General features: G+C 38.3%; 2 protein-coding genes across 2 annotated transcripts; one reads left to right on the top strand and one right to left on the bottom strand.

Moving 5' to 3' along the window:
• Window positions 1–1413: 1413 nt before the first annotated feature.
• LOC141440697 (polypeptide N-acetylgalactosaminyltransferase 3-like) lies at window positions 1414–12501 on the top strand. Its single transcript, XM_074105236.1, has 7 exons — window positions 1414–1799; window positions 1935–2077; window positions 2608–2705; window positions 4627–4807; window positions 5586–5724; window positions 6735–6920; window positions 8133–12501. Exons 1-7 carry the CDS (start codon window positions 1788–1790, stop codon window positions 9177–9179), a joined length of 1806 nt encoding a protein of 601 aa, XP_073961337.1. The 5' UTR covers window positions 1414–1787; the 3' UTR covers window positions 9180–12501.
• Window positions 12502–12782: 281 nt separating this feature from the next.
• On the bottom strand, window positions 12783–23393 carry LOC141440698 (uncharacterized). Its single transcript, XM_074105237.1, has 3 exons — window positions 23076–23393; window positions 16831–17040; window positions 12783–13673 (listed from the first exon to the last, which is right to left on the bottom strand). The coding sequence occupies exons 1-3, from the start codon at window positions 23119–23121 to the stop codon at window positions 13447–13449; spliced, it is 483 nt and encodes a 160-aa protein (XP_073961338.1). The 5' UTR covers window positions 23122–23393; the 3' UTR covers window positions 12783–13446.
• Between the last annotated feature and the right edge of the window lie 3501 nt (window positions 23394–26894).

Raw genomic sequence — 26894 nt, forward strand, 5'->3', positions numbered from 1 at the left:
ACTACCGTATGTTTTATTGTTAGCTGTTAAGTATTACAATAAAAGGAAGATAAAATATAGCTTGGTTTCATTGTCCTAAAAATTTATGGTTTGGGTTCCAACAAGTGTCGTACGACACATAGTATTTAATACGAGAGCGAGAGAGACGGTACGATACGAACTTCGAGTTTCGAGTTTGTAGTAGCCCTGCAGGTATCAAACTGACAAGAATTTCTATGGGCGTGTACACGAAAATATCATGTCGGTATTGTACGGCTGGGAAATAGTGTCACCTCACCTGTTTATTGTGCAAGTACGACTCTATTTCAGTAATAATAATAATAATGTAATCTGCAGGGCTACTACGAAACTCGAAACTCCAAGTTTGTATCGTACCGTCCCTCTCGCTCTCGTATTATATAGTATTTTAAGTGTCAGAGGGACCGCACGACACGAACTTCGAGTTTTGAGTTTCGTGGTACTACGAACTCGTCTCGAAGTTCGTATGATTAAATAGTATAAGTGTCAGAGGGACCGCACGACACGAACTTCGAGTTTCGAGTTTCGTGTAGCCCTGCTGCTGTGTTGTCTTGTCAGTCATTCAATCGTTCGTTCGTTGTCGTTGGGGTGCGGCCACATGCAGTCGCTCGTCGCTCGTTTGCATCGATAAATCTGGCCCTATACCATGAAGTGCAAAACTCGAACTTCGTATGTTGCCATCCCGCTGACGCTTATCTCATTTAATACACGAGTGAAAGGGACGGTGCGATACGAACTTCGATTTGCGAGTTTCGTTGTAGCCCAGCTGGGCATGTGACCCCATTTTTAATGTGATATTGAATTTCCCGTGACTCAAAAAAGTATCGTCAAGTCGCCGCGTCGAGCAGCAGCGACAAGGTGGCTGCTTGCAGGAATGATCTTGGTCTTGGAAGATGATTTCTTAATCTCATTTAGTAGGTTGCAGTTGTGGCAGTGGTAGTACAATAAATAGAAGTAATTTGAGTGAATAAAAAAAAGTGATTTTGCCTTTGAATATTTATCTAGATAATGAAGAGGTTTTTTTTTCCAGCGACAAAGCTCAACATTTTGAGCTTTATCGCTAAATCTCACGTGACCAGCAGGGCTACTACGAAATACGAAAATTGAAGTTCGTGTCGTTCCGTTCCTCTGACGAGATATTTAATACGAGAGCGAGAGCGATGGTACGATACGAACGAACTTCGATTTTCGAACTTCGGAGTAGGTTCTAAGCAGGGCTACTACGAAACTCGAAACTCGAAGTTCGTATCGTACCGTCCCTCTCGCTCTCGTATTAAATAGTATAAGTGTCAGAGGGACCGCACGACACGAACTTCGAGTTTCGAGTTTCGTAGTAGCGCTGCAGATTTGATGTTGGATCGAGCGTCGAGCTATTTGCATGTGACGTGACCGCGCCTTAAGAGTTTAATTAACCCTATTCTACTAGTTGAATGAACATGAGTTGAGTGAGCACTTATTTTGTTTGTGCTTGTTTGTGTTGTGTTATGTGTGTGTTGTGTAGTTCACTCACATCACAAACTTCTACTTGTTTGTAGAATAGTTCAGTTTGCTGGTTGGATCATGGATGGTCGGGTCGGTCATCTGGCTGGTTGTAATCGTTCGAAGCGAAAATTTTCAGTATAATATAATATAAAACGAAGAAACTGAACGTAACAATTATTATCAAAAGTTAAAACTATGACCATGAACTTAGACAGAATCCACAAAACATTCTTCACACTCTTTATAGCTTTTTTCGTATAAAACTTAGATTGTCTTTCGAGTAAAGGATGCTGCAACGGGTGAGTTAACTTAAAATTTTACTATATAATAATAATAACTTAAGTATGCTTGACTTCACTTGAAATATAAATAAAATAATCAAATGCGACTGTCCAGTGTTTCTTAGAATTCATTATTGTTGTTGTTATTCACAGGACTTTTGGTATTTGCTGTGCAGATGCCGTAAGAAGAAAATAATCTCTTTAGTACTAATTATGGTTTTCTTACTAAATGTGATGTTTTATGTGAGTCTGGAGCTATATAACACTATGAAGAAAAACCGTGAAGGAAATAAAAAGTAATTATTTTATAGATTCAACAGCAGGGGTGGCCAACTTCGGCTGGTCCAAGATCTATTGTTAACTGACTGGACTCTGAATGATGTACTAATTACATGTATCTTTTCTGCCTTTCCACAATCAACTAAACCTATACTTGGGATCTACCGGTTGGCCTCCACTGATTTAGAAGATAAAGAAGGTCATATCAGAGACATGTATTACAATTTTGATTGGATTTGAGGGTTTAAACCCCCAAAATATCCAAAACATATTTTCTATTGACCATATATTTTCTTGTACGGCCAAGGACATTCAAGAGCCACCATGGAACATTTTCATAGGAAAAGGGATTTTCCTAGTTAATTAATGCAATGTCACTATGACATTCACTGTGAAACGGTTTTATGGTGGCCCCCCCCCCCCCCATCTGATAGCACCCCTTATATTCAAACTGCACATTAATTGGTATTCTCAACTAGTTCGTTGAACAGTTTAAGTCTGTGATGTCAAAGGTTCCAAATTAAAGAATTGTCTTTATTTCTTACAGTTGGCTAGTTAACAAACAAACAATAACGGATAAGAGTGGCATGAGAGTCATTGTGGGACACTATGTTGGAGGCCTGGCCAAGGGCAACTTATCTGATGGTATGTTTTTATTGTAATCTGTTACCTGCTGTTAGCTGTTAACATCCTGCTATTGTGCAATATTTAATTTAGTAATTATCTGATTTTAAAGGTCATTGTCATGTTCATGTGTGTTAACGACATTATTTCAAATTCAAATTCGAATTTTAAAAAGCCATTAGTTGTTTGACCAATGGCCTTGTAAGCAGAGGGCTTTAGGTTCAGCACCGGGCTTGCACTTAGTTTTTCGAAATTTATTTACGAAATCACACTTGGACTACCATGGGCTAAACGGTGAAGGAAAACATTGTGAGGAAATCTGCATTAACCCGCAAAGAAATTTGATGGTGTGTATAATTCCTAATCTGCACTAGGCCCCTGTGGAGACTAAGGCCCATTCTAAGAGGAGGCTTGTGGGGCGTAGCACTGGGGCCTTAGAGTGGGTAGGCTGGATGCGGTACACATAGTATAGTAGGATTAAAAAACCATGAATGCAGCACCTTTTCTATCTATTTTCAAAGTATCAACTGTTTTAGGCAAGTAATTCCTTAAGAAAATTGAATTTTTCCCTGTTTCAGTCAACTTTCACCCATCTTGCAAAATCCGGCCATTACTTTTTGTTAGTGCTGCCAGGATTTGATTATAAATCCCACTAATATTATGAATGCAGAAGTTTGTAAGTAAAGTAAAATTCGGTATACAGATAGTATGAGTCCCGGGGAAGGACATTGGAGTAAATTGAATATGCAGCTAGCATAGCGTTATGTTTTTGCTAAAGTGGTCAATCACTGACCCCAGGGTGGACTCAGCCTTATAGCCTGCGAGGGCACATGGTCACATTCTAGTTGTTTTTTCAACACAGATTTTTTCTTTCAACTCCAATTAATGGATAAATGCCAAAATTATTATAAAACAACATTAATAGAATTACAAAAACAATTCCTCTCTTTTGTCACATACAATACAATACAATAGAATACAATACAAAGACTCTTTATAGTACACCAGACATAGTAAGCGATACAGAAAACAGATACACAGAGAAAAAATTACAATCATCATCCCAGCCTATATACGTCCCACTGATGGGCACAGGCCTCCTCTCAGAACAAGAGGGCTTGGGTCATAGTTCCCACGCGGGCCCAGTGCGGATTGGGAACTTCACACACACCATTGAATTGCTTCGCAGGTTTGCAATAATGCAAGGTGAGCAATAGGCGGCCTATAATAATACACGCACACACAATACACACACACATAATTATATTAATTTTACTTATACAATAACTTTGCTCACCCGCGACCTTATGATAGCTACGGTTATCCAAGAAATGTGTGTTCATGCAGTTCTTCCACCTCCACACTGTGCACACATAAATCACACAAACCCAACTATCACCACCAAACCCAACTATCACAACCATTCTTCATCCATGCTACCAGATGTTAGACTACAAACAAAAAACTAACCTTTAAATTTTTAGCTGAAAATCCCCAAGTACCCACTTTATTTTTTTTCAAACAACTACCCACAAAAATTGCGCGACTGAGCGAAGTAATTGTTTTATTCATTCATTTGGTCCTCCGCAGGGGTGGAACTCTTTACCAGCTCGGATAACCGACATGGAAATACCGACTCGATTTTTCGTGTACACGGCGGCTACACGCCCATAGAAACTCATGTCAGTTTGACGCGAGTTTGTCCGGCCCGGTAAAAATCCCCTCCGCGGAGTAACGACTGATTCAATAAATTATATTTCTTTCAATGAGGCTGGCATAGTCACACTGGTGCACTTAAGCGTCAATTTTTTTTTATATTAATTTTATTAAAATCAATGGGTTTTGAAAAACATCTATTGTTGTCCTAGAGCTAGCCCAGGGTCCTCTTGCACTGGCGCTGGCCATCGCTCCCTCCTTTACTTACCAACTTACGTTGTTACAGAAGTAATAAACAGCAACAAGTATGCTCCAGTGCCCGGTGTCGGGGAAGGCGGACAGCCTGTACAGCTAGCGCAGAGCGAAATCATCCCGGCCCGGGAGTTGTTCTCCTTGCACTTTTACAATATATTTGCTGGCGATAAAATTTCCATTAACAGAAGCCTACCTGACATGAGAGGTGACGCGTACGTACAGTAAAATCAAAATGTTGAAGAGTTTGCGTATTTGTTAAACCAATTAATTAGTAGTAAACAATTTTTATTTTCATTTTAAACTGTTGACATTTCACTGTAATTTTACTAACAATAGATTGATAAGTTATTTGTATGCTTTTTACTAACATTAATGGATGTAATTATCTGAAAATTAATTAAAATATATAGCAGCGCGATTCAGGATTTCTTTCAGACGAAATAGTGACATCTACTGATACATTTGAGAGTCTGTATGTGTAAACCATACTTTTAGTTTGTTTATATAAACAAACTAAAAGTACGGTTTACCAAATACGCAAATGTGTAGTTTGTTTATAAACAACACATACAGACTCTTCAAATGTATCAGTAGATGTCACTATTTCGTCTGAAAGAAATCCTGAATCGCGCTGCGATATTATCGATACTAAATGATCGTCAGCAATAGGATTACTTTGAAAATGGGTTTTCAGGAAATGGCGTCATGTGAAAGTACTTAAGTTCCGTGATTCGGCCTGAAAACATGTTTCAGTCTGCTGAAAAAGGTGCTAACTTGGCGTAATTCTGATTTTCGGTTATGTGTTAGGCCTTCCTCCAGAACGACCTGAAAACACATTTCAGCCTGCTGAAAACGACTCTTAAGTGGTACTAATAAAAAAAAAAGATTCTATGGTTTTCCTCTTTGACTATTTCCGTAACAGTTTTTGTTTTCGTGTATTTTGTTTTCATATAGCATTTTAATAATTTGGTAATGTTGAATGTGTTACAGATGTAAAAGCGTGAAATTTAACCTGGATAACCTGCCTACAGCGACCGTTATCATTGTGTTCCATAATGAAGCGTGGTCTACGCTGATGCGAACAGTCATGTCAGTTATTATGAGATCTCCTGAGAAGTTGTTGAATCAGGTGATATATTTGTTCGTTATATATAATCGCTGTGTAAAAATAATTATAGCAAGATAAAAAACATTCCATTAATAAGATTATTTTTATTGGGTTTTAGTTCTATGCAACATTTTTTTAACGTTTTATCATTTATAAATACGAGTACACATAAGAAGACAACCAAATGACACAAAACCTTGATTGTCATTATCTGTAAAGAGATACAGGAACTTAGTACCTATCGAAAAAACCTACCTACTCGTACATAGTAACGTTTCGACTCAAACTACTATTATGCAGCAATAACTTTTTTCACACAAAGATTTGGGCTACCTGCCATAGTAAAAGTTCTAGAACTGAATAAGCTATCCATCCAGTGACATATCGCTTGTCTTTATTGGTCTTATATTAGGCCAAGGCCAATTAGCCCACCCTCCTTTACATCTACAATTTTGACCCTTAAGCCCCATACGAAGTTTTTTATAACTTAAACAAGAGGGCGGCAAAATTTTCTTCCGTCCCCGGCGACTGATATTTCACGCTACGCTACTGGTAGGGTTGCCAACTTTTATTAATAAAAGAATATAAAAGAAATCCATACTAATATTATAAATGCGAAAGTGTGTTTGTCTGTCTTTCACGCCGTGACGTGATTTTTGGCATAGAGATAGTTTATGGGCCCGAGAGAGTGACATAGGCTACTTTTTATCCTGGAAAACACCCCCCACCCGGGCAAAAGCTAGTAGAGTATATATCTGATTTCGAAGGAGGTAAAAAAAGAGTACGGACTTTTTTGGTTATGATTATAAATGTTGGATAATATTACATGACTGGCACTAGTATAGTAAACATTGTGTAAAAAAAAGTATTTTAGCTATTAATGTTATACATTATAGAGTAAGCCTACATGATATAGAGTACAATACTCTATTTTAGAGTATGGTTGGCAACCCTAGCTACTGGGTCCAAAACAATGCAATTTTTAAGTACAGTTGGCAAAAAAGGTTAACATTAAAACGAAATATTTTCAGATAATTTTAGTAGATGATGCAAGTGACAGGAGGTACCTCGGGCGCGAGTTAGAGGACGCAGTGGCTAAGCTGGACAAAGTGGAGATTCTTCGCAGCAAAGAGCGGAAGGGGCTAGTGGCGGCGAGGCTGATGGGAGCCAGGAGAGCAGCCGGAGACGTGCTGCTCTTTTTAGATGCTCATTGTGAGGTTAGAATAAGTACAATACAAATATTTTTTATTAAACAGCTGAAATATGGAGAAAGATTTTAAATAAAAACCGGTCCCGTGCGTATTAACCTGTCCTCTCCCAGAGGCACAAATTTGTGCCCAAATTCCTTTGATCCTGTTATCCTGGGAGATGACAGATTAATGCAAGTACCTGGACGACCGACCTTCGCTCGGCCTAGAACTCAAAAACTCGTTTTCGCAGAGATAAGACCAAGCTAGATAGATTGTTCATCCCCGAAAACCTCCAAATAGGAAATTTCCGTTCCTGAGATCCGCGAAGTAAATAAATAGGCAGAATTGCTCCTTTAAAGATGTAAGATAGGTACAGGTACTTATAAAGTTTTGATTGACTCATTTACTTATAAGACTTACTTTTGTGTGATTGTTTTTGTTTCACGTAGTTGTCTAAAAACAAACATTTATCTCTGGCAGGGAAAGTTTAACATTTTGTAATTGAAAAATGGTTTTCGCAAACCTGCAATATTTTCGAAAGACCCATCCAACGACACTACACACAGTGGGGTAGAAGAGTAAGAAAACCATCGTTAAATTACGTATAGGTAGGGGAATATTTACCAGTTGCGGGTAAAGTCTGTACATGATAAAATCTGGCCATGCATGATCTGGTGTTACTTTGCAATGACTGCTAATTTTCAAGCAGCACTTTTTTCAAGTAATTAGTGGTTATGAAACTACATAATAAAAATACAATCATCTGTGCGTCAACAACAAGCGTCTATGAGTTTTGTGCATGGCTAGATTTTATCGTGTACAGACTAACATCCATACTCAGTATCGTAATCGTATCCATAATCGTATTTAACTAGACGGAAGAACTAGAACATTTTTTACTTAATATCGTTAAAATATTAATTTATTATGAATTAAATAATTAGGCACGAAAGAAAAGGTGTATGCATTCTCTACTCACAACCTTGTAGGTGTCTTTCTCTAGTTTTTTAAATTATTGCTTATGACATATCTATCTCTAATATATAAAATTCTCATATCACAATGTTTGTGACCAAACAGACCAAACTCCTCTGAAACGGCTTGACCGATTTTTATGAATATTTTTGTTTATATTCGGTAGGTCTGAGAATAGGACGTAAACTATTTTTCATACTTCTACGCGGACGGAGTCGCGGGCAACAGCTAGTTTCCCTATATATTTTTTCTTTTTCTTTTCAGGCGACCCAGGGTTGGCTGGAGCCTTTACTAGATAGGGCTGGTAGCGACGACGTATTCATATGTCCTCAAATTGATCTGATCAACGACGACACGCTGGCGTACGTAAAGAGCATCGACGGGAATTATGGTGCTTTCAACTGGGGGCTCCATTTCCGCTGGTATATGCTGAGTGACGACGTCATTAATCAGAGGGCTCAGAATCCCTCCAAACCGTATCCAACACCAGCCATGGCTGGAGGTCTATTCGCCGTCAGGAAAAGCCTCTTTTGGCGTCTAGGAGGTTACGACGAGGGTATGAGGGTCTGGGGAGCTGAAAATTTAGAAATGTCCTGGCGAGCGTGGCAGTGCGGCGCTCGGGTAGAGGTTACGCCATGCTCCAGAGTGGGGCACATATTCAGAAAACACACTCCTTACAAATATCCCGGCGGGGTTACAAAAGTTTTTAGTGGTAATTTAGCTCGAGCGGCTACCGTGTGGTTGGACGAGTGGGCAGATTTCTTTTTCAAATTCAATCCATCGAGCGCGGCCCTACGCGACCAGCAAACTGTGTATTCCAGGGTAGAATTGCGGAAAAATTTGAAATGCAAAAGTTTCAAATGGTATTTGGATAACGTGTGGCCACAGCATTTTTTTCCGACGGATGACAGGTGGTTCGGTAAGATTCGTAGTGACAAGGGCAGTTGTTTAGCAGCCAGTCCAGTGACCCAGAAAAATCGGGGGCTCGCAATGCCGGCTACGGGCATCGACTGCAGTACATATGAGAATGATTTAAATGTAATGGTCGTTTTTACGCCTGAAGGTAAAATTATGACAAATGAGAATTTTTGCTTAGAGGAGAATAACGCTCGAGTCGTGTGGAAACACTGCAAAGACTCGCCCAGACAAATTTGGGAGCAGAAGGGGCCTAGATTAAAAACAAAAGACGATCTTTGCTTGACGATTATGCCTGCAGGAAAATATGGTGGGACCAATGACAACATCACGGTCAAGAGATGTCGCGATACGGCTGAACAAATATGGCATTTCGTACGTGTGCCTTGGCGGTAGTTGTGATATTATGCCTAATTTATTATTTGGTGTAAGTAATCTCCCTAATTTTAATACTTTTTTTAAGTACTTACCTAAATACTTACTTAGTATATTTGTTCGTTATTGAATGTCATTTGAATTTAAAATTTATAGCACATTGTTTCTTAAGGGCGGTAAATAAGGAATTACGAACGAGAGTCGATTAGAAACCCGAAGTCGAAGACTGAGGGCTTTAATGAGTCGATGTTCGTAATTCTAGTACCGCCCGTGCGACATACAATGTTTTTCATCACATTTGAAAAATTATAATTGTTCCAAATATTGGCGATACCTTGGGCTGCGCTCTTGGCAGCGCTGCCCTCCGTCTCCCGCACCATGCGCCGCAGCGTGCGTGTGCGTGTGGTCCTGCAGCAGCGCGCGCAGCGCCATCAGTACGGGCCCTGACTCATTTACCGACCTTGGGCTTCATGACAAGAAAATTAGTACGGGCAACGACTCATTTACCGACCACGGGCTTCATGACAAGCACATTAAGGTCGAGGGTTTTATTTGGGGGTTTGCAAGCAAGGTAGCCTGCATGTTACGACCCTGTTTACGAGCAAGTGTGATGAAAAATCGTTTATTCTGTAAATAAGCCGCAATGGGCACTTTTACACGTAATTTATTTTAAAGTACCAGCGCTTTCGAAAAGACCATCATTGCCTTAAACTAAACTAATTCTACGTTCAGTGGAAGTGTTTGTAGAATGCGTCCACCGTCATAAATAAAAAAAGGAAAAAATAAAAAAATGTAGGAGATGTATAAGTATAAGAGATGTACAAGTCTCCCCATGTTATAAATATTTATATTTAATATATTTGTTTATAATATGATTCTGAAATATACATTTCAGGTCAAGTAACCATTAACCCTTTACCAGGCCCCTAAGAACTAGCGTGTCTTCATACATACTTTATATACTGTTACAACAATAATGGACGCCTTGTAAAAAATGTTTTTACGAAAGTCGGAGATGTTCCTGCCTCAATATTTAACTGTCATACTCGATTTTGTCTTATTATATTCTTGATCAGGCGAAGGGATATATTCCTCCCACATCTTATATCGGTTATCATAGTCAAGGGTTAAACTTTTGGATTCCGAAGGCAAGTTTACTTAGCTTTTTTTGTACCTATTATAGGTACTTTTATTTATTATATTTATTACAAACATTACGCATCATTTGTATTGTAAAATAATTTATTGTATGTTCAACTATTTACAAATTTATTTACATTCCATGCTTCATTTAAGTTACAAATTACTTTGAAAGTAAAACATTCCATAACTATGTTGTGAGTTTTTGCGTACTTATCGTGTTTTTAATAGAATTTGCCAAAAGTGTATAAAAGTGTTTTGATCTAACTGTCGTACGGTCAAAACTAGTCAAAAGCATAAATATATACACGTTACCAAGACGTCAAAAATATCTATACACCTTTATGCCACTAAACATAAGGTGTATACATATTTTGACGCTATGGCTGTATACTTTTTTATATAAAGAGTAATTGAATTGTATTGTATTGTATATTTTTGCATTCGACTGCACCTTCTTTCTAGTTTTAAATAAAAAAAAAACATAAATCTTCAGTTAAATTAGTTAAGCAGACAATTTAGACACACAATTTTAACACTTTGTATTACAATTTGATTTAATTATACACTTTAATTTAAGTCACTGACATAGCTGGAAAAATATGCAAATTGAAGTGGCAATGGGCAGGCCACATCGCTCGAAGAACAGATAACCGTTGGGGGAGAAAAGTCCTCGAGTGGCGACCACGAACCGGAAGACGAAGCGTTGGCAGGCCTCCCACCAGGTGGACTGACGACATCGTGAGAGTAGCGGGAAACCGGTGGATGCAAGTGGCGAGTTGTCGTTCATTGTGGCGTTCTAAGGGGGAGGCCTTTGTCCAGCAGTGGACGTCTTCCGGCTGATGATGATGATGATGATACACTTTAGATCGGTTGTCGTACTCAATATAAAATGTATCTAAACGTTTTATGTGTGATAATTTAGATTTTTAGATTTTGTCTTTATTAAGTCCAATTATGTTAATTACTAGCAAACAAAAAAGGAGGAGAATATCTTTTAAAGTTAACACTATAAATATTATTATGAAGGCCATCTACTAGATAATATCTCGTATAAATAATTCTTTTTTTTTACATCACCATCATAAAAAAGTATGTGACTTTATGTCATTTTTACTTATTATGTTTGTAAATTTAAATTTTAAACAAACTATTAACTCCTGAGACTTGATTTGTAAAATTACAGAATTAGAAAAAATAAACAAGAATTAATAAGAAAATAAAAAATCCATATTAGTCTGAGCATTCCTGGCTTATAATTATGTGTTGAACCATTTCATTCTGTAGTTTTTATTAATTCTATTTTTTATTTATTTAGATATACCTATGCACTACATGTATATTTTGGTGCAGAGTAGTAGAGAGGGTATTTTGTTATTATAGTAGAAGATCCGAACTTGAAAAGATCTGCACTAATAGAATGAAATGTAGTTTATAATAAATTTAGTATATTTGAAAAATCCTGGACAGGCAATTATTTTTTAATAACTTTTAATATATTTTAATTAAATGCAGACAATCCTATATCAACGTGTTCACAATGAAACAGCGCTTACGTTGATAAACAATTTTTGTTATATTATCTAATCAAGTGAAAGTAACTGGCCATTTGTAATGTATTTTCTAATATACTAAATTTATTATAAAATAAGTTACATTCTATTATCAGACCGGTGAAGATCTTTTCAAGTTCGGATCTTAGACTATTATTAGAAGAAGTAATCAAATCAATTATCACATCACAAACTTGGCTCACTATATTTCTTAGTTGAGATAATCTTTGTTAAAGTTTGTCATTTGCTTTTGCTAATGCAAGCTTACGAGTAAAGGAGGGAGCAGTCATCAAGAATGTTTGATGGTGGACCACGTATTAATGCTTTATTGAATCAAACGTTACTTTGCGGAGGTCCATATCGAAGAAGAAAGAACTAAACGCAATTACTTTGCTCACCCGCGACCTTATAATAGCTAAGTCTATGCAGCAAATGTGTGTTCATGAAGCTCCTCCACCTCCGCGCTGTAAGAACACACAAATCGCATAAACCCAAATATCACCATCACCACACTACACTGCGTTTCGAACTCAACCAGAGCTCATCCTCAGAGCAACACAACCATTCATGCTACCAAATGTTAGACTGAACATCTGGTGTTGTGTGTGTTCTTATAGCATGGAGGTGGAGGAGCTGCATGAACACACAATTAGTTGCATAGACGAAGCTATCATAAAAGGTCGTGGGTGAGCAAAGTAATTGTCTTTAGTTTACGTGTTAAGGATTGATGAATAATTTAATTATTTTAGCAATTTATAAATATATTTTAGTACCTGTCCTAACGAATTTGTATATATATTTTTGTAAACTGTGATCGTCATAGGCCTGGGTGTACATTTGCAACAAAAAAATGTAGAAATGTATAATTTTTGTAACTACCATGTCTAGTCTGTAGGTATTTAGTTAGGTTTGGCAATAACTGAATAAAAGGCTTTTAGTATTAAGTAGCAGCTTATTATAATATAACAGTCGAACAAAGTGATAACTCGAATACACTCGAATTTTATAACATATCACTAATTCTGTGGAAAAAAATCTTTGACTTTAATACTGATTATACTCTTAATTGTGTTTTGTAAAAATAACTTAATCGAATGGTTGTGTGATTTTAATAGAAATTTATTTTATACAAAGTACTTGATGTTGACAAAATTAATCAAAAATACATTTTTATACAATCAAACTGTATTTTTTGTATTCATCCTGCAAACTTTGTAAGCACACAAGGAATATAATTATAATAACCTAATTGTCTTAAAAAAAAAAAAGCCGTGGTGGCCTAGTGGTTTGACCTATCGCCTCTCAAACAGAGGGTCGTGGGTTCAAACCCCGGCTCGCACCTCTGAGTTTTTCGAAATTCATGTGCGGAATTACATTTGAAATTTACCACGAGCTTTGCGGTGAAGGAAAACATCGTGAGGAAACCGGCACAAACCTGCGAAGCAATTCAATGGTGCGTGTGAAGTTCCCAATCCGCACTGGGCCCGCGTGGGAACTATGGCCCAAGCCCTCTTGTTCTGAGAGGAGGCCTGTGCCCAGCAGTGGGACGTATATAGGCTGGGATGGATGATGAATTGTCTTAAGCTATAATTGCCCTACTCTATTCTCGATGCAAGTAATATATGAAACAAGTAGAGAATAATTAGTACAGGTAGTGCTAGAGTTTTCGCTGTATCAGCTGAATTGCAGTTATTTCTATTGCATGTGTAACAACGTGCATCGCTGTGGCCTCTTGCTCGTTCTACTGCTTTCAGAGCGAGACAGACTGAGTCCACTTGAACCTTAGGAACGCAGCCACGAATAACGTCTACAGTGTTGCCAACTGAAACAAAAAACAATGTATTTGATATCAGACTAATTGTCAGTGCCCACATCGTCCCCAGGGGGGGGCTATTACGAAATACCTACGTAGGTTTACTAATGTTTCGGCGAATAACGTTTGGCAACCTGTTTCATTTCGCAACTTTTCATTTCCCAACTGTTTAATATTTCTGAAACTGTAAATATTTCAGGACTTTTATAAAACTAACCTAACCTAACCTAAAGGGTTCTACACGATGGCCCTGAAATAAATCCTGAAATATTTACAGTTTTAGAGTTTGCGAAATGAAAAGTTGCGAAATGAAACAGGTTGCCAAACGTTACGTTGCGAAAAGGCAGTACTCGACCTACGTATCGTACCGTCCCTCTTATCTCGTAATAATAGTACATTACTGCAGAGGCTAATGAACTAAGGGATTGGACGACTTTGGTTGGGGTAGAACAGTAGTGGGTGGGAGGGAGTTCTGGCCGAGGCCGAGGCTTGTATATGCTTTTCTCAAACAATGTGAAGGAAATATTGAATAACTAGAGTTTACCCGCGGCTTCGCACGCTTAAACCTATTCGATCTGGTAGTTACAATTGAAATTCCGGGATTTTACAAAATTCCCCTGGGATATCCCAAATTTTTGATCGTGGTCTTCATTAAGGTTGTGTTAAGAAAAACTGTCCAAAATTTCATTAACCTGAACCCAGCGGTTGAAATTTCAAAATCTTATCCCTATACCGTGGGAATATCGGGATAAAAACTAGCTTATGTGTTATTCCAGACGTCCAGCTACCTACATACCAAATTTCATGACTAAGCCCAGCGGTTTTGTTATTTCGAGATTTTATCCCTATCCCGTGGGAATATCGGGATAGAAAGTACCTATCCTATGTGTTATTCCAGATGTCCAGCTACGTACCGAATTTCATCCAAACGCGTCCAGCTGTTTTAGCGTGAAGGAGTAACAAACATACACACGCACAAACTTTCGCATTTATAATATAAGTAGGAAGTAGGATACCTATATCATCGAGACGGCAAGATACGAAGTTAGAATTTTGCATTCTGTAATAGGTATAGAGCCAGTTAGGGAGCGGGGGTCGGGAGGCGTCGGGACGGACTTGCATTCCGTAATAGGTATAGATCAAATTAGGGAGCGGGGGTCGGGAGTCGTCGGGAGGAATTTTGCATTCCGTAATAGGTATAGAGCCAGTTAGGGAGCGGGGGTCGGGAGTCGTCGGGAGGAATTTTGCATTCCGTAATAGGTATAAAGCCAGTTAGGGAGTGGGGGTCGGGAGTCGTCGGGAGGGATTTTGCATTCCGTAATAGGTATAGAGCCAGTTAGGGAGCGGGGGTCGGGAGTCGTCGGGAGGAATTTTGCATTCCGTAATAGGTATAGAGAAAGTTAGGGAGTGGGGGTCGGGAGTCGTCGGGAGGGATTTTGCATTCCGTAATAGGTATAGAGCAAGTTAGGGAGCGAGGGTCGGGAGTCATCGGGAGGGATTTTGCATTCCGTAATAGGTATAAGTAGAGACAGTTAGGGAGCGGGGGTCGGGAGTCGTTGGGAGTCGTCCCCTTGCAACCAGAATCGCTTAAAGTCATTTTTGGGCAAAACTGAGTTATATATATCGTTAGAATGTACAAGATATCTACATGCTGTTGAAACCCGTTTTACTATACGATACTCCAAACAGAGTTAAAGTTTTTCTTAAGCTCACTTAAAGCCGATTTTTACGAAATTCAACAGCCAAAAACAACTACGCGTCGGTTAAACATCATGTTTTTTTTATTTTACAGAGGAAAGAGGATGGATTTTGCATTGCGTTATAGGTATAGAGCCACTTAGGGAGCGGGGGTCGGGAGTCGTCGGGAACAAACTTTCGCATTTATAATATAAGTAAAGTAGGAAGTAGGATATTAGCCTCATCGAGACGGCAAGATACGAAGTTAGAATTTTGCATTCCGTAATAGGTACAGAGCCAGTTAGGGAGCGGGGGTCGGGAGTCAGATTATTCATCTCGGTCTTACTTTTTTAGCAGTCTATTTTACGTAGGTATGCGGATCAAAATCAAAAAGTTTATTTTGCCAATCAGTCGCTGTGCAAGTATTTTGGATGGCGAACAATTTTTTGATTTGCATCCTCTTTGCTGTCGGTGGCTGATTGGCGCAAGTCCTTTGCCGCGCGCCTTCGATCGTAAAAAAGGCGGCAGTCAGCCAGACTTCAAAAAAAAAACTTTCGGCGGATATATATTGGTGCGGTTGTGCTCGGTTTTGTAAAATAAATATTAATTGTGATTGTAGACATTGTAAATAGGTTTGTGTGTAAATAGTAACAAACTTTATACGCCTAAAAACTAGCTAGTGAAGTGGCGGTGCGGACTATTGCGGCTTTACGGACTTTAGCGAGCATCATACATCGAAGTCGGCTTCATTGAGGTATGTTTTTTCATGAATTGTTCTCTAAACATAATGCTGCACAGAAGAGCAAATAAGCCACGGCCTTGATAGCAGTCACTATTCGAAGGTTTATTAACAGTCGCAAAGGGCTCTTGTACATTTTTTTTTGTAGTACGGGTAGGTACTGATTGTAAATTTACCTACATACGTCATCGAATTCCATATGGGGACAATTATAGACCCTTAACCACCCCAAAATTATGAAGAAAAAAACTGTTAAGATATATTGGCCGGTTTGATAACCTAGGAATCCGAGGGTTTTTGACCTACGCCACTAAAAAAAAAGTAGTCTACAATACAGGATTGTATATCAAACTTTCAAGGAAAACTATAACGGCTATGTTTGCTTGAGAATTATTAGTAGTTTAAGAGTAAATAGCAGCCTAAGGTATAAAATATACCTAAACTTGGAAGATTCCGTATAAAATACGAAATCCTTAGAAAAATATTACTAAATTTTTCGTAATGGCTACGGAACCCTATTTTGGGCGTGCCCGACACGCTCTTGGCCGGTTTTTAACGGACGTTAAAAAAGCTCTCGTGTTAATTAGGCCTTACACCTGATTAACAATAACAATAAACATCGTGGAGCGTTATTGCTAAGATTTTCATTTCAGGAGATTTTTAAACATTTAGTTTAACTGTCACTTTACAATTACTTTTTATGAAAACGGGTTCAACTACAAGCAAGAATCTTTGAAATCATTAACTCACGTGATTTATCATCAGGCGTAGCTACCATCTTTAAGCACCGGTACTCAACGGGCACTTTGGAGTCCGTAGAAGGTGGCGGATGGCCCAGGTTGTGGATCCATTGTGCGGTTACCCAGTTGGAGGGATGGCACTCTATCGGCGAGCCGGGAGAGGCGGCGTCGTCGGGATGGCAGCTGAGGCAGCGATGGTAGACGCAGCTTTCTGGTGTTACTGTCGAGTAATTGAACGTATACCGAAAAGGGTAAGCTGCAGACACTGTTACGTCTGAATTCTTTATTGAAATATCTGAGTGCAGCGATCTCCGCATGCTTTTATTCAGACAAGTTAAATGGCATTTCTACTCTATTGGATATAGTTAATGCTAGATAAGTAATATGTACCTACTAATTTTGTTTTTGCGGATAGGTATTATTTAATTTTGTTGTACATAATAATGAGTATTTATGATCGCACAGTTCAATCATTTGAATCGTGATCTACCCGTAATTTTATATTGGGTCTCGTAGTCGGTTCGTACTTCGTACTAAGTGAGAGAAAAAATAACGAATATCAGTGCGGTGCAGAGAGTTGAAGTGAATGATTACCTACCTACACGCACAGCTAAAAAAAAGAACTGATTGCACAAAAGGAGATTGAATGAAATGAATGAGTACCTAAATGTCAAAATCCTGCTGTCATTACACGACATGTTGTAGCTGCGTGTGTAATAATCATTCACTTCAACTCTTGTGGCACTATCTATATCATCCAGAACGATAAATTCAGAAGTACATAGTATAGTACAAGTACAGTGGAAGTCAGAAATATCTTTACATCGAAAATACAAACTGAAATATAGATGCATAGAAAAACCAGAAAAAAGATAAAATAAGAAAACAAACAAGCTGAGATATGTGGTGCATAGGAGAAATTCGTGTCTCTGTATGTATGCACTATCCAGCGGTGATGTAGCGGTATAGCACGCGGCACGGAATGCCGAGGACCTGGGTTCGATTCCCAGCGCTGGTCTTATTTTTCTGGTTTTTCTATGCATCTATATTTCAGTTTGTATTTTCGATATGGGTTTTACGGGATGACCGTAAAAGTAACAAAAAAATTGGAATTGAAATAAAGAAATACAAAAGATTCCAAAAAAACAATCTTAATATCTTTACACTTTTTTACCATGTCGCTGTCACTTCGTGTTAGAACTTTGGTATAAAATTTACAGAAGGCATACAGCGACAAGGTGTAGGTATCTACTAGGGATGGGCCAAAATTCATTTTACATTCGGTTTAACCGATTTCCTGCAGCTTAAGCCGAACTTCGGCATTCGGCCGAAATTCGGCTTAAATGTCGAACATTCAGCACTAAAAAAAAAAGAGCCTACAAGTACTATTTCAACTGAAATTAATAGAAAGCATGACTGTCTATCAGTTAATTATGCAACAACAATGAAATAAACTTTGTATCTATTCTTTTATGAAACATATTGATTAAAATTTATAGATTGAATTAAAAAAAGTTTTTGAAACTAAACATTGAGAAACTTTAAATACTTAATAGAATCTCTTCTTATCTTCTACTCTTATTTAAAATGTACTTGAGGCAGGTTACCGAAGTATGGGCGAAATTCGGCAGAATTTTTTATTTTTACTGAATGCTCGGCCGAAGTTCGTATTCGGTTCAAATTCGGCCCATCTCGTTCGTTAGGTTATGATAGGACGTTATTTTCGAACCGGTGCCAAACTGGACATTTATGCCCATGTTGAGTCTCCCCTTTAGGCCACCCCCCACCTACTTTGAAGCAAAACAGCAATGACAGTAATGTATTTAAAACATGATTTTGCGGACCCTTAAATTGTGGTTCAAGGCGCATGCCCTGGCTTGCATGCAGCTTTTACCCGACTGTCCGAAGTAGGGTTATGTTTTTTAAATGTATATAAGTATATTTCAGAATTGTAATAACAGTCTCTGCAAAAATGTGCCCTCCAATTTATATGTAGGTATAATCACCATTTGCTGTTTATGATTTGATACTTAGTTTTTAAACGACAAAGTACGTCCTGTAATGCCAATTTACAGTCAAGTCAAGACTACATGCGATAGGAGGCACGGCAACTCGTATTAAATACTTAGTATAAGCGTCCGAGGGACGGAACGGTCCTTCGATTTTCGAATTTCGGAGTAGCCCCGCTGATCGTTGCAAGCGCGCGGCTATAGCACGAAAAGAAAAACTGCCTTTATTTTAACAAGCATCTTGAGACATAGGTAACTTCTTTTCCCTAAAGACACTTATTGTTCAAATATTCCGACTTCTCAATACAATTCCAAATTACTTAACAGTCAGTAGTGCAGGTGAGATCGTGATCACCAATTTGTGCACCAGAATTGCTCCCTCGCCGTCTCGCCTGCGACTACCATATCGATCGACTTCTGACTCCTGCACCACTACCATGAGTTTACAGTGACCGTACTCGATAGCGACGGCGTAAATTATTTGTAGAGGCGCTGTACAATTCTCCATACAAATAATTTACGCCGTCGCTATCGAGTACGGTCACTGTAAACTCATGGTAGTGGTACTGACATTTGGCCGACTCCCTGCATGTCCAATCTCACTGTGTACCAGCCTTTACCTGTCCGTAACTGATCGCCGGGCCTGCGTAATGACCACTCCGGAGCGCAGTTTACGTTTGTTTTAACCGCCGCAATCATATGTCATTTTCTCGCGTTTCGCGCCATTTTACCGGTCATCAGCCCGTCGTTCCGATACACTCAGCGCGTACGCTACGTAATTATTGAAAGCGAGAGAATCCGCTCTCGATGCGTTGGTATGCTGTGCCCGGAGCGGCCACTTATTTAACTCGATCGTTCGCTTTTCTTTCACTTTTCTCCTTTTGAATTTGACACATCGCCTGAATATAATTTTCTTCACAGTTTCAATCTTCTACTATAATTAAACGGTAAATATCCTAAAAGCCGCAAAGTAGGTATCATCTCGTTTTATCATAGAACACTGACAGCGAAACTAGGCCTAATGAGGCGAAGTGTTCCAATAAGGACAGTTGTACACGCGTAACCACGCCAGCAGCTTTTCGACGCCTTGGAGAAAGTTACGATTTTATGCTTTCACAGCGACAGTAAGATTTCAACTTTATTTTGGGTGTAGGTACGCACTTACTATTGTTTTTTCCTGATCCGTCATAAACTTTGCCAACTAGTAAAGTACTTAAGTAAAGTAGACACAAGATTTCATGTCCATACCATGAGGCATTACTGCAGTATTAAATCAGGCAACCCACTGTATAGTTTATTTCTTTATTCTTAGAAAACTTAGACCCAAAGACATGAAATTATTAACTTCTGTTTCCATCACATTTTATTGCGCATTGAGCGGTTCGGCATGTCGCCCGCGCATTGGTTTGGTTTACGATATATGTATGTATGCATCTGATATTGATCATCCTGGGATCCGGGACACTGTCCGACCCTTGATATACACCGTGTTATTTTAATTTACTTTAATAAAAGGGACTATTCCACAGGTCAAACGAAGTTAATTTCTCTAAGACACCAGTGGACTTGTACTATTAGGTACTTATTCTGTGCCAGTGGCCTAACTCTTACTAATTAAAAGGTAACCAAGAATTAAGATAATTCATTTTTACCAGAAAAACCGCGTAAAGATTCCTTGCTAATTTATGACGTTTGTTTAAAGCCCGTAACTAATCCGCTTTTAATTCATAGATATTTAGCAAACACACACACAAACATCACGCCTGTATTCCCAAATGGGGTAGGCAGCGCACACGAAATGTTACCGCTTCGGAGCCACTTTTAGCAATTTTAGGTTTAAAGGTATTTATTTACTCGTAGCAAAAGAAGTTCAAAAAAAGGTACCTAAGTTATTCTCTCTTTTGTGCCACGCCAATGTTACTCTTCAAGTTCATGAATTTTACAATTTGACCATTAACTATGACTGTGAAGTTATTATAAGCAAGAAAAAAAGATATTTATTCTCGAGAAAAATGTTTTTTTTTTTATTTGAACAAAAAGTTAATCATGTAAGTACTTTATATAAATGAATTGAGCCGTCTGTCGAAGTTAATGGAAATCAAGAAAAACACGATATATGTAGATGCATATGTTAAGCAGTATTCTTGGTGTCATCCGTCTGTCCATGGTTTTAGACCGGTGCGTGGTCAGTCACCGACGCGTGAAGAGCCGCCCGCCCGGGAAAGTGGATGATAGGCGTCTGACATAATTGAGCACGGATAAGTGCGGCACCTCGTTCATTGTGACTGCGGCTTAGAGCGCTTTCTACAGATGGACGGACACCCGAAGCTGACAACAACAATGTATAACTAGTTGTATGTATTTAATCTGTAAAGTTTTCTCCCGAGACTGATGGTTTTTTGGTTCTCTTCTCTTAAATATAGATACCAGCGGCGTAGAGTGAATATTTCCGTTAGACAAGCCGGAGAGTTAGGGTGAAGCCAGACGAGCGTAATTTTTTGAGTTGTGAGTCGCGTATTATCGGTCGTGTAATTTCTGCTATATTCGGTTTTATACAAAAGTCTAGTTTGTGCCACACGGCGAGTCAAAATGAGTTGTGCACATTATGTATGAAACTAAAATTCAAATCAAAATCAAAAAGCCTTTATTGCTGAGAACGGATTATTTATAATATTTGCTTTAATAAGTTAGTCACTTTCAGCGTGTCCTTGTGACACAAAGGCCTCCTCCAGTTCTTTCCAATTGTTTCTCTGTCTTGCTAATCTTGCCCATAACGGTCCTGCAACTTTTTTCAGGTCATCTGCCCACCTTTTTCTTTGACGGCCTCTTTTTCTTTTTGCATTATAACGTGGAGTCCAGTCTGTAATCAATGTCGACCATTTTTCTCCCTTATCTCGCATCATATGACCGGTCCATTTCCACTTCAGCATCCTTGTCTTTTTGTTGACATCCTCAACCCTGGTTATCTTCCTTATATCAATTGCTCGCTTTCTGTGCCGCAGGTTGTAACCTAGCATGCTTCTCTCCATTCCTCTCTGACAGCTCACTAGTTTTTGGAATGCTAAAATTACACGACTGAAAATACACGACTCACAACTCAAAAGTTACGCTTGTCTGGCTTCACCCTTAGAGAAGCGTAAGTTATCTATGCCATCGGATGCAATACCTCGCAATAGTAATAGTACAACCTTTACCACCAATCCGGTGTCAATCGAGTTGTAACGGCGTCATATCACACTGGTAAGTGTATCAATGGTAAAAGTTGAAATGAATCATGTCTACAAACTGTCGTTCTTGTTAATTGTTGGAGTTTGTGGTGTATCATAAATGTTAATCTCAATGTAGAGGTACTTAAAGAGGAGAAAAAAGGCTAAGGTGTTGAATATAAACAAAGTTTCAAATGGCTCAGTCGAATTTCGAAAAATAACCGAGTAACGACTCGGGCGGTCTGAATTTCATGCATTAAGTAGTTTTTAGCTCTTTTTTAAATTTGAATTTTATAAGCTAGTTGCTTTAGTTTTAAACAGTAACCAGTTAATTCAAAACAAGTTTATCTATTCACCGGCACAAATCAACAGTGGTGACCCAATTCATGAACAACCGACGATCAACATAAAATCCCTTGCCCACGCGCATGTCGACATGCTTAGATGCTCATTGACAATGTAAATACGTTTGTCAACAGTGGAATAAATAAATATTTATTTAGCAGTAGTTGCTAGACGGGATGAGCTGGTCCATTGTTAGGCGGCGCAGGCGCAGGCGGCTCCACCTCATTGTACCGACAAATAAGAATTTTAATGCGTGATACAATGTTACGCAACGGATGTAACCGCGTTTTGTTTATTGACAATAGTTTTAGCGTGTCACCGATAGTCTTGGTACAGCGTACAGCAAGGATTTTCAACGCCGGGACCCAGTATTTGTCTCTTAGAATTTAAGCCAAAAGACTCGTCGTCTTGCTAGGTTACTTATAAGTTATAAGTGGCTGCCTGCTAAGCTACCCATGGACTCTTTTTTTATCCAAAGCTGTGTCATAGATAACGCCTGATAGTGATACTTGTGCCAAATATAAGATGCTCGAGTAAACAGAATCAATTAAAAAGTACCTACCCTATTTTATTTGTTTTTGATAAAATTAAATTATCAACATTTTTGAATAACACTATTTTGGAGTAGGTAAATAAAAATTTTGAAATCTAAACATCGCAACTTTCTAGAAGATAAGAGAAACATAGAAACTCACCGCAAGGTATTAATCCAAATGCAGTAAACACCACAAAAATTAACATTTTCGTCCTTATATAAAGTTCTTGTATAGTAATTAACAGCGGTCCTATCACCACGGCATGTTTTATCGTACTATCTACAGCGCATACTCATTTTTATCTTTGTTCGAATTCCGTTATCACTGGGACTGTAAATTATTTAGACATTAGCGTGGAAAACTCTTCGAAATATTTTAAACTAACTGTTTGCTGTGCGTTCAATTGAAAATAGAAATTTCCGAACGTTGGGTGACGCGCGTATGCCGGCTACCAGAGATAGCCCAGAGTAGAGACCGAAATAAATTGTGCCTGGAGTTTCCATTAGCTTGCACTCGTGTATGTATTCACAACAAACGGATTACGCTTTGGCAAACAGAACGTAATCATCAATAGGTACGCTGTATTAAAATAAACACGTCTTTTAACTATATTTATCACCAGCAAACGTATTAGGTAGGTACGCAATACGTTTTACTTACAAGGTAAACGGAACTTCCAATTAATACTAAACTTCCAATTAATTTTTCACTGTATGAAGCATTTTCGATGTGTTTTATGCGCGTGAGGGCCCCTAAGCAGTTGCCTACTCTGCCCAAAGAATAGTTAATCCGGCCCTGGTTAAATAGGTCTTTCAAAAACATTAGGTATAAGCTTGCTGTGACTTTATTTCGATTTAGGGATCCATTTGCAAACTATTAGGCTTTAAAATGCTAATTTTTGTTACAGGCAAGTGCCCCACCCCCCCTACAAGCTAAATAGTTGTTTTGAAAAATCTGAAAAAACATGACTGGTATGATGTTGGTATACATATCTCATTTAAAATTAAAACTATCACAGCTTATTTTCAGAAGGGTGCATTGCTTCTTACATCTGCCTGCATATACCTATATAAGTATAGGGAGGAGTTTTTTTTTGGCGCCAGCCATGACAGCCTAGGTGGCTTTACAAGTTAACGCGTACTGTCGAGTACCTAATACGAGTAGTCGAGCAAACCATAATATATCGAATATATGCCGCATACTGCGACTCGCGACTGCGCGTGGCTCGACACGCACTTTACCAGTTTCACCTTTTTATGCTTTTTTCAGGCACAGATCAGACCAAAATTCATTTGTGTCTTTTTATTTTTATCTATATCCCGGTTTATTTTTCTTGTGCATAGGAAATATCATAAAGGCTGAGGGATGTGATTAAATTTAATTTCTCACATATTCGTATTATGCTGAAATAGAAATAGGTACCTACTTAATCTGTTTCATATACTGTAGTCGTAGCGTGGGCTGTTATAAATGTGCCAGCATTCGCTAATTAAAAGCATCCAACTCCGAAACCAGATCGAACTTCTCTAGCGACACTTTTTGGCAACTTCCGCACGTAACGTCGTCAAAAGACGCCGATAATCGTTTCAAGATACCGACAGCAATAAAAAACAATTACGTACTACACATTTGGTAATAAAATTAATCACGTTTAAATAGACGCCGAGATTTGGGACTGGTAGTTAGCTGATTTGTTTGACGAGTGATCAACGGGGACTGGGTGAGTGTTATTCGTAAGTGAACTAATTTATTTCGGCAACGAAATGTAGAGTCGAATCCAAAGTAGCCAATCCCCTTAATAATTTGTCTCTATCGCTATTTTGAAATATTTTAAGCTGAGAATTTTGAGCTTGACTGTATTGTTAAAACAACGGACTCGGGACCCGTGACACACAGTGGAACCTGCGATACGCAGAACACAGAAAAAGTCATAGTGACATATTGGACGGTTAGTATATATAAAAAAAAACTTACAGCAACGCATGTTATTGAAAAGAAAATATAATATATATATATAACAGAGTTATAAATTGATAACCGTTAACTGCTAACTGCTAAGTCATCGGTTGGAGTGAACGTACCTTTACAGAGGGATGTTGCTACCTTACATTTGACAGTTATAACGAAAATGACGATGAAAACATGGGTAATTGTGCGGCGGTGTTAGTTTCGTCGGGTAGTCCCGCGAGCAGAGCGGTGGCGCGCAGTGCGCGTGTTGCATCAGTCGCCGACTCGCGTTGCTCTGAGAAGAAGGGCTACGAATTGGCCCGAAACATGTCGAGCTAACTTGATTTAAGATTAAGTAAATAAGTTAGTTTCACAAAGGTTTGAAGTTCAAGATTTATCAGCTCATTGTTAATATTTCATTAATGTTATCGTTTAACGAATATTGACATAATGTAATTAATTTTCAATAAAACACAATACATTAAACATTTAAGAATATGAATATGTATAAAAAATATATAAACTAGCCTAACCTATAAATAAAAAATCGTTTAACCAGATTCATTGTGTATGTAGGTAGGTAAGTAGTTATAGAAATGTTTTACTAAAATTATTGTATTCCCTGATTGACTTGAAATAAAATTGTAACACCTTAAATATGTAAACATGACATTACAATAAATGAATAAATGATTAGATGGAGAAAGAAATACTTGCATGTGACGTCGTACGCAAGTAGCGCCATTCCTGCTGCATAAAGAAAAGCATTTTAATAAGAGATGATCTATATAAACTGAAACAATTACTTTGCACACCCGCGACCTTATGATAGCTACTTTAAAAAAATCGGTACTAATCCAATTTTCAACCGAATATTTTTTTTCTTCGCTAAACATTGTCTGTGCTTATCTATATTTTCATTATAATTATAGGATATTGCCAATTCAAGAGTTGTCAAATACCGTATTATTGTATTAAATACATTTCAGTTAGTAGCACGTTTCACTATTTAAAAAGACGTATTCTGTTAAGGTATGTGCACTATGGTCGCAGATGTTGCTGAGTCGTGTCGGTATGTGTGTTTGTGGATGCCTCCTATAGATAAGCTACAGTCCCGAGTTGCGGTCTTACGCGTCATGCCGCGGATGGCCTTCGGTGATACACAGAAATAATTACTCATACATTGCAATAACACTTATACATGCGTCGTAAAAATGTAGGAAGTGATACTCAAGGAACGGTGGCAGAAGAGCATAGAAATAACTAACAACTATTATGTTTTATATTTAATTACTCGTAGGGTTCCGCAGTAAATATCTTAAGCGTCTTGTTTTAAGATTCTTACTTCTATAGGCGTATCAGTTTAAAATGAAGACCAAGTATTTTGGAAGTATCCGTCTACTTTTACCCGATTGCCCAAAGAAGTAAACAGAGCCTAGGTACTAGGTATTGTTTTTTATAATGTTTTGATACTAGGCAAGGAAAATTTTAACTTTGAATACACTGGTAGTACATTTTCAGAGCAGCAAAATAAAACAAAAACACGCAATGGAAAAAGAAAAAGAAATAAACGAATTTCCTAAACTAACTAAAGAAAGAGATGGAATATGTTCGTGACGTAATATAGATCAAACTTCTTGTTTCAAACGGATGTTCGGCGTTCAACCTCCAGTGTTGTATATAAGCTCCTTGGTCACGACGTGCATCTAGATGGCCATACCGAAACGTGTTAAAAGTGACATTAATCTGTCATCTCCCAGGATAACAGGATCAAAGGAATTTGGGCACAAATTTGTGCCTCTGAGAGAGGACAGGTTAACGTAACTCAATTATCTTCGACTCCGTGGCTAATCGAAATTAAAAAAAAAAACTTTCCACCCTCGAGATGAAAACGCAATTTTCCACCCGGCTATCTGCCCATGAAAATTAAACTTTCCGAACAGGAGAGATGAAAATAATATTGCTGTGAAAAGAAATGATACCTACCATTCATCTTACTATCCATTCGGCTTACTAAAATGATCGTATAAC

This window comes from Choristoneura fumiferana, chromosome 23, assembly GCF_025370935.1.
Source record: "Choristoneura fumiferana chromosome 23, NRCan_CFum_1, whole genome shotgun sequence".
In the NCBI taxonomy this organism is placed as follows: Eukaryota; Metazoa; Arthropoda; class Insecta; order Lepidoptera; family Tortricidae; genus Choristoneura; species Choristoneura fumiferana.

Bases quoted from the DNA above. Each gene is read 5' to 3' on its own strand.
- LOC141440697 (XM_074105236.1), top strand. The intron at 2,706-4,626 runs GTATGTTTTTAT...ACGTTGTTACAG, and splicing joins CAAGGGCAACTTATCTGATG to AAGTAATAAACAGCAACAAG. The intron at 6,921-8,132 runs GTTAGAATAAGT...TTTTCTTTTCAG, and splicing joins TTTTAGATGCTCATTGTGAG to GCGACCCAGGGTTGGCTGGA.
- LOC141440698 (XM_074105237.1), bottom strand. From the start codon at position 23,121: ATGTTAATTTTTGTGGTGTTTACTGCATTTGGATTAATACCTTGCG. The intron at 17,041-23,075 runs GTGAGTTTCTAT...ATTACTCGACAG, and splicing joins ATTTGGATTAATACCTTGCG to TAACACCAGAAAGCTGCGTC. The intron at 13,674-16,830 runs GTGAGTTAATGA...TTTTTGTTTCAG, and splicing joins TACGCCTGATGATAAATCAC to TTGGCAACACTGTAGACGTT.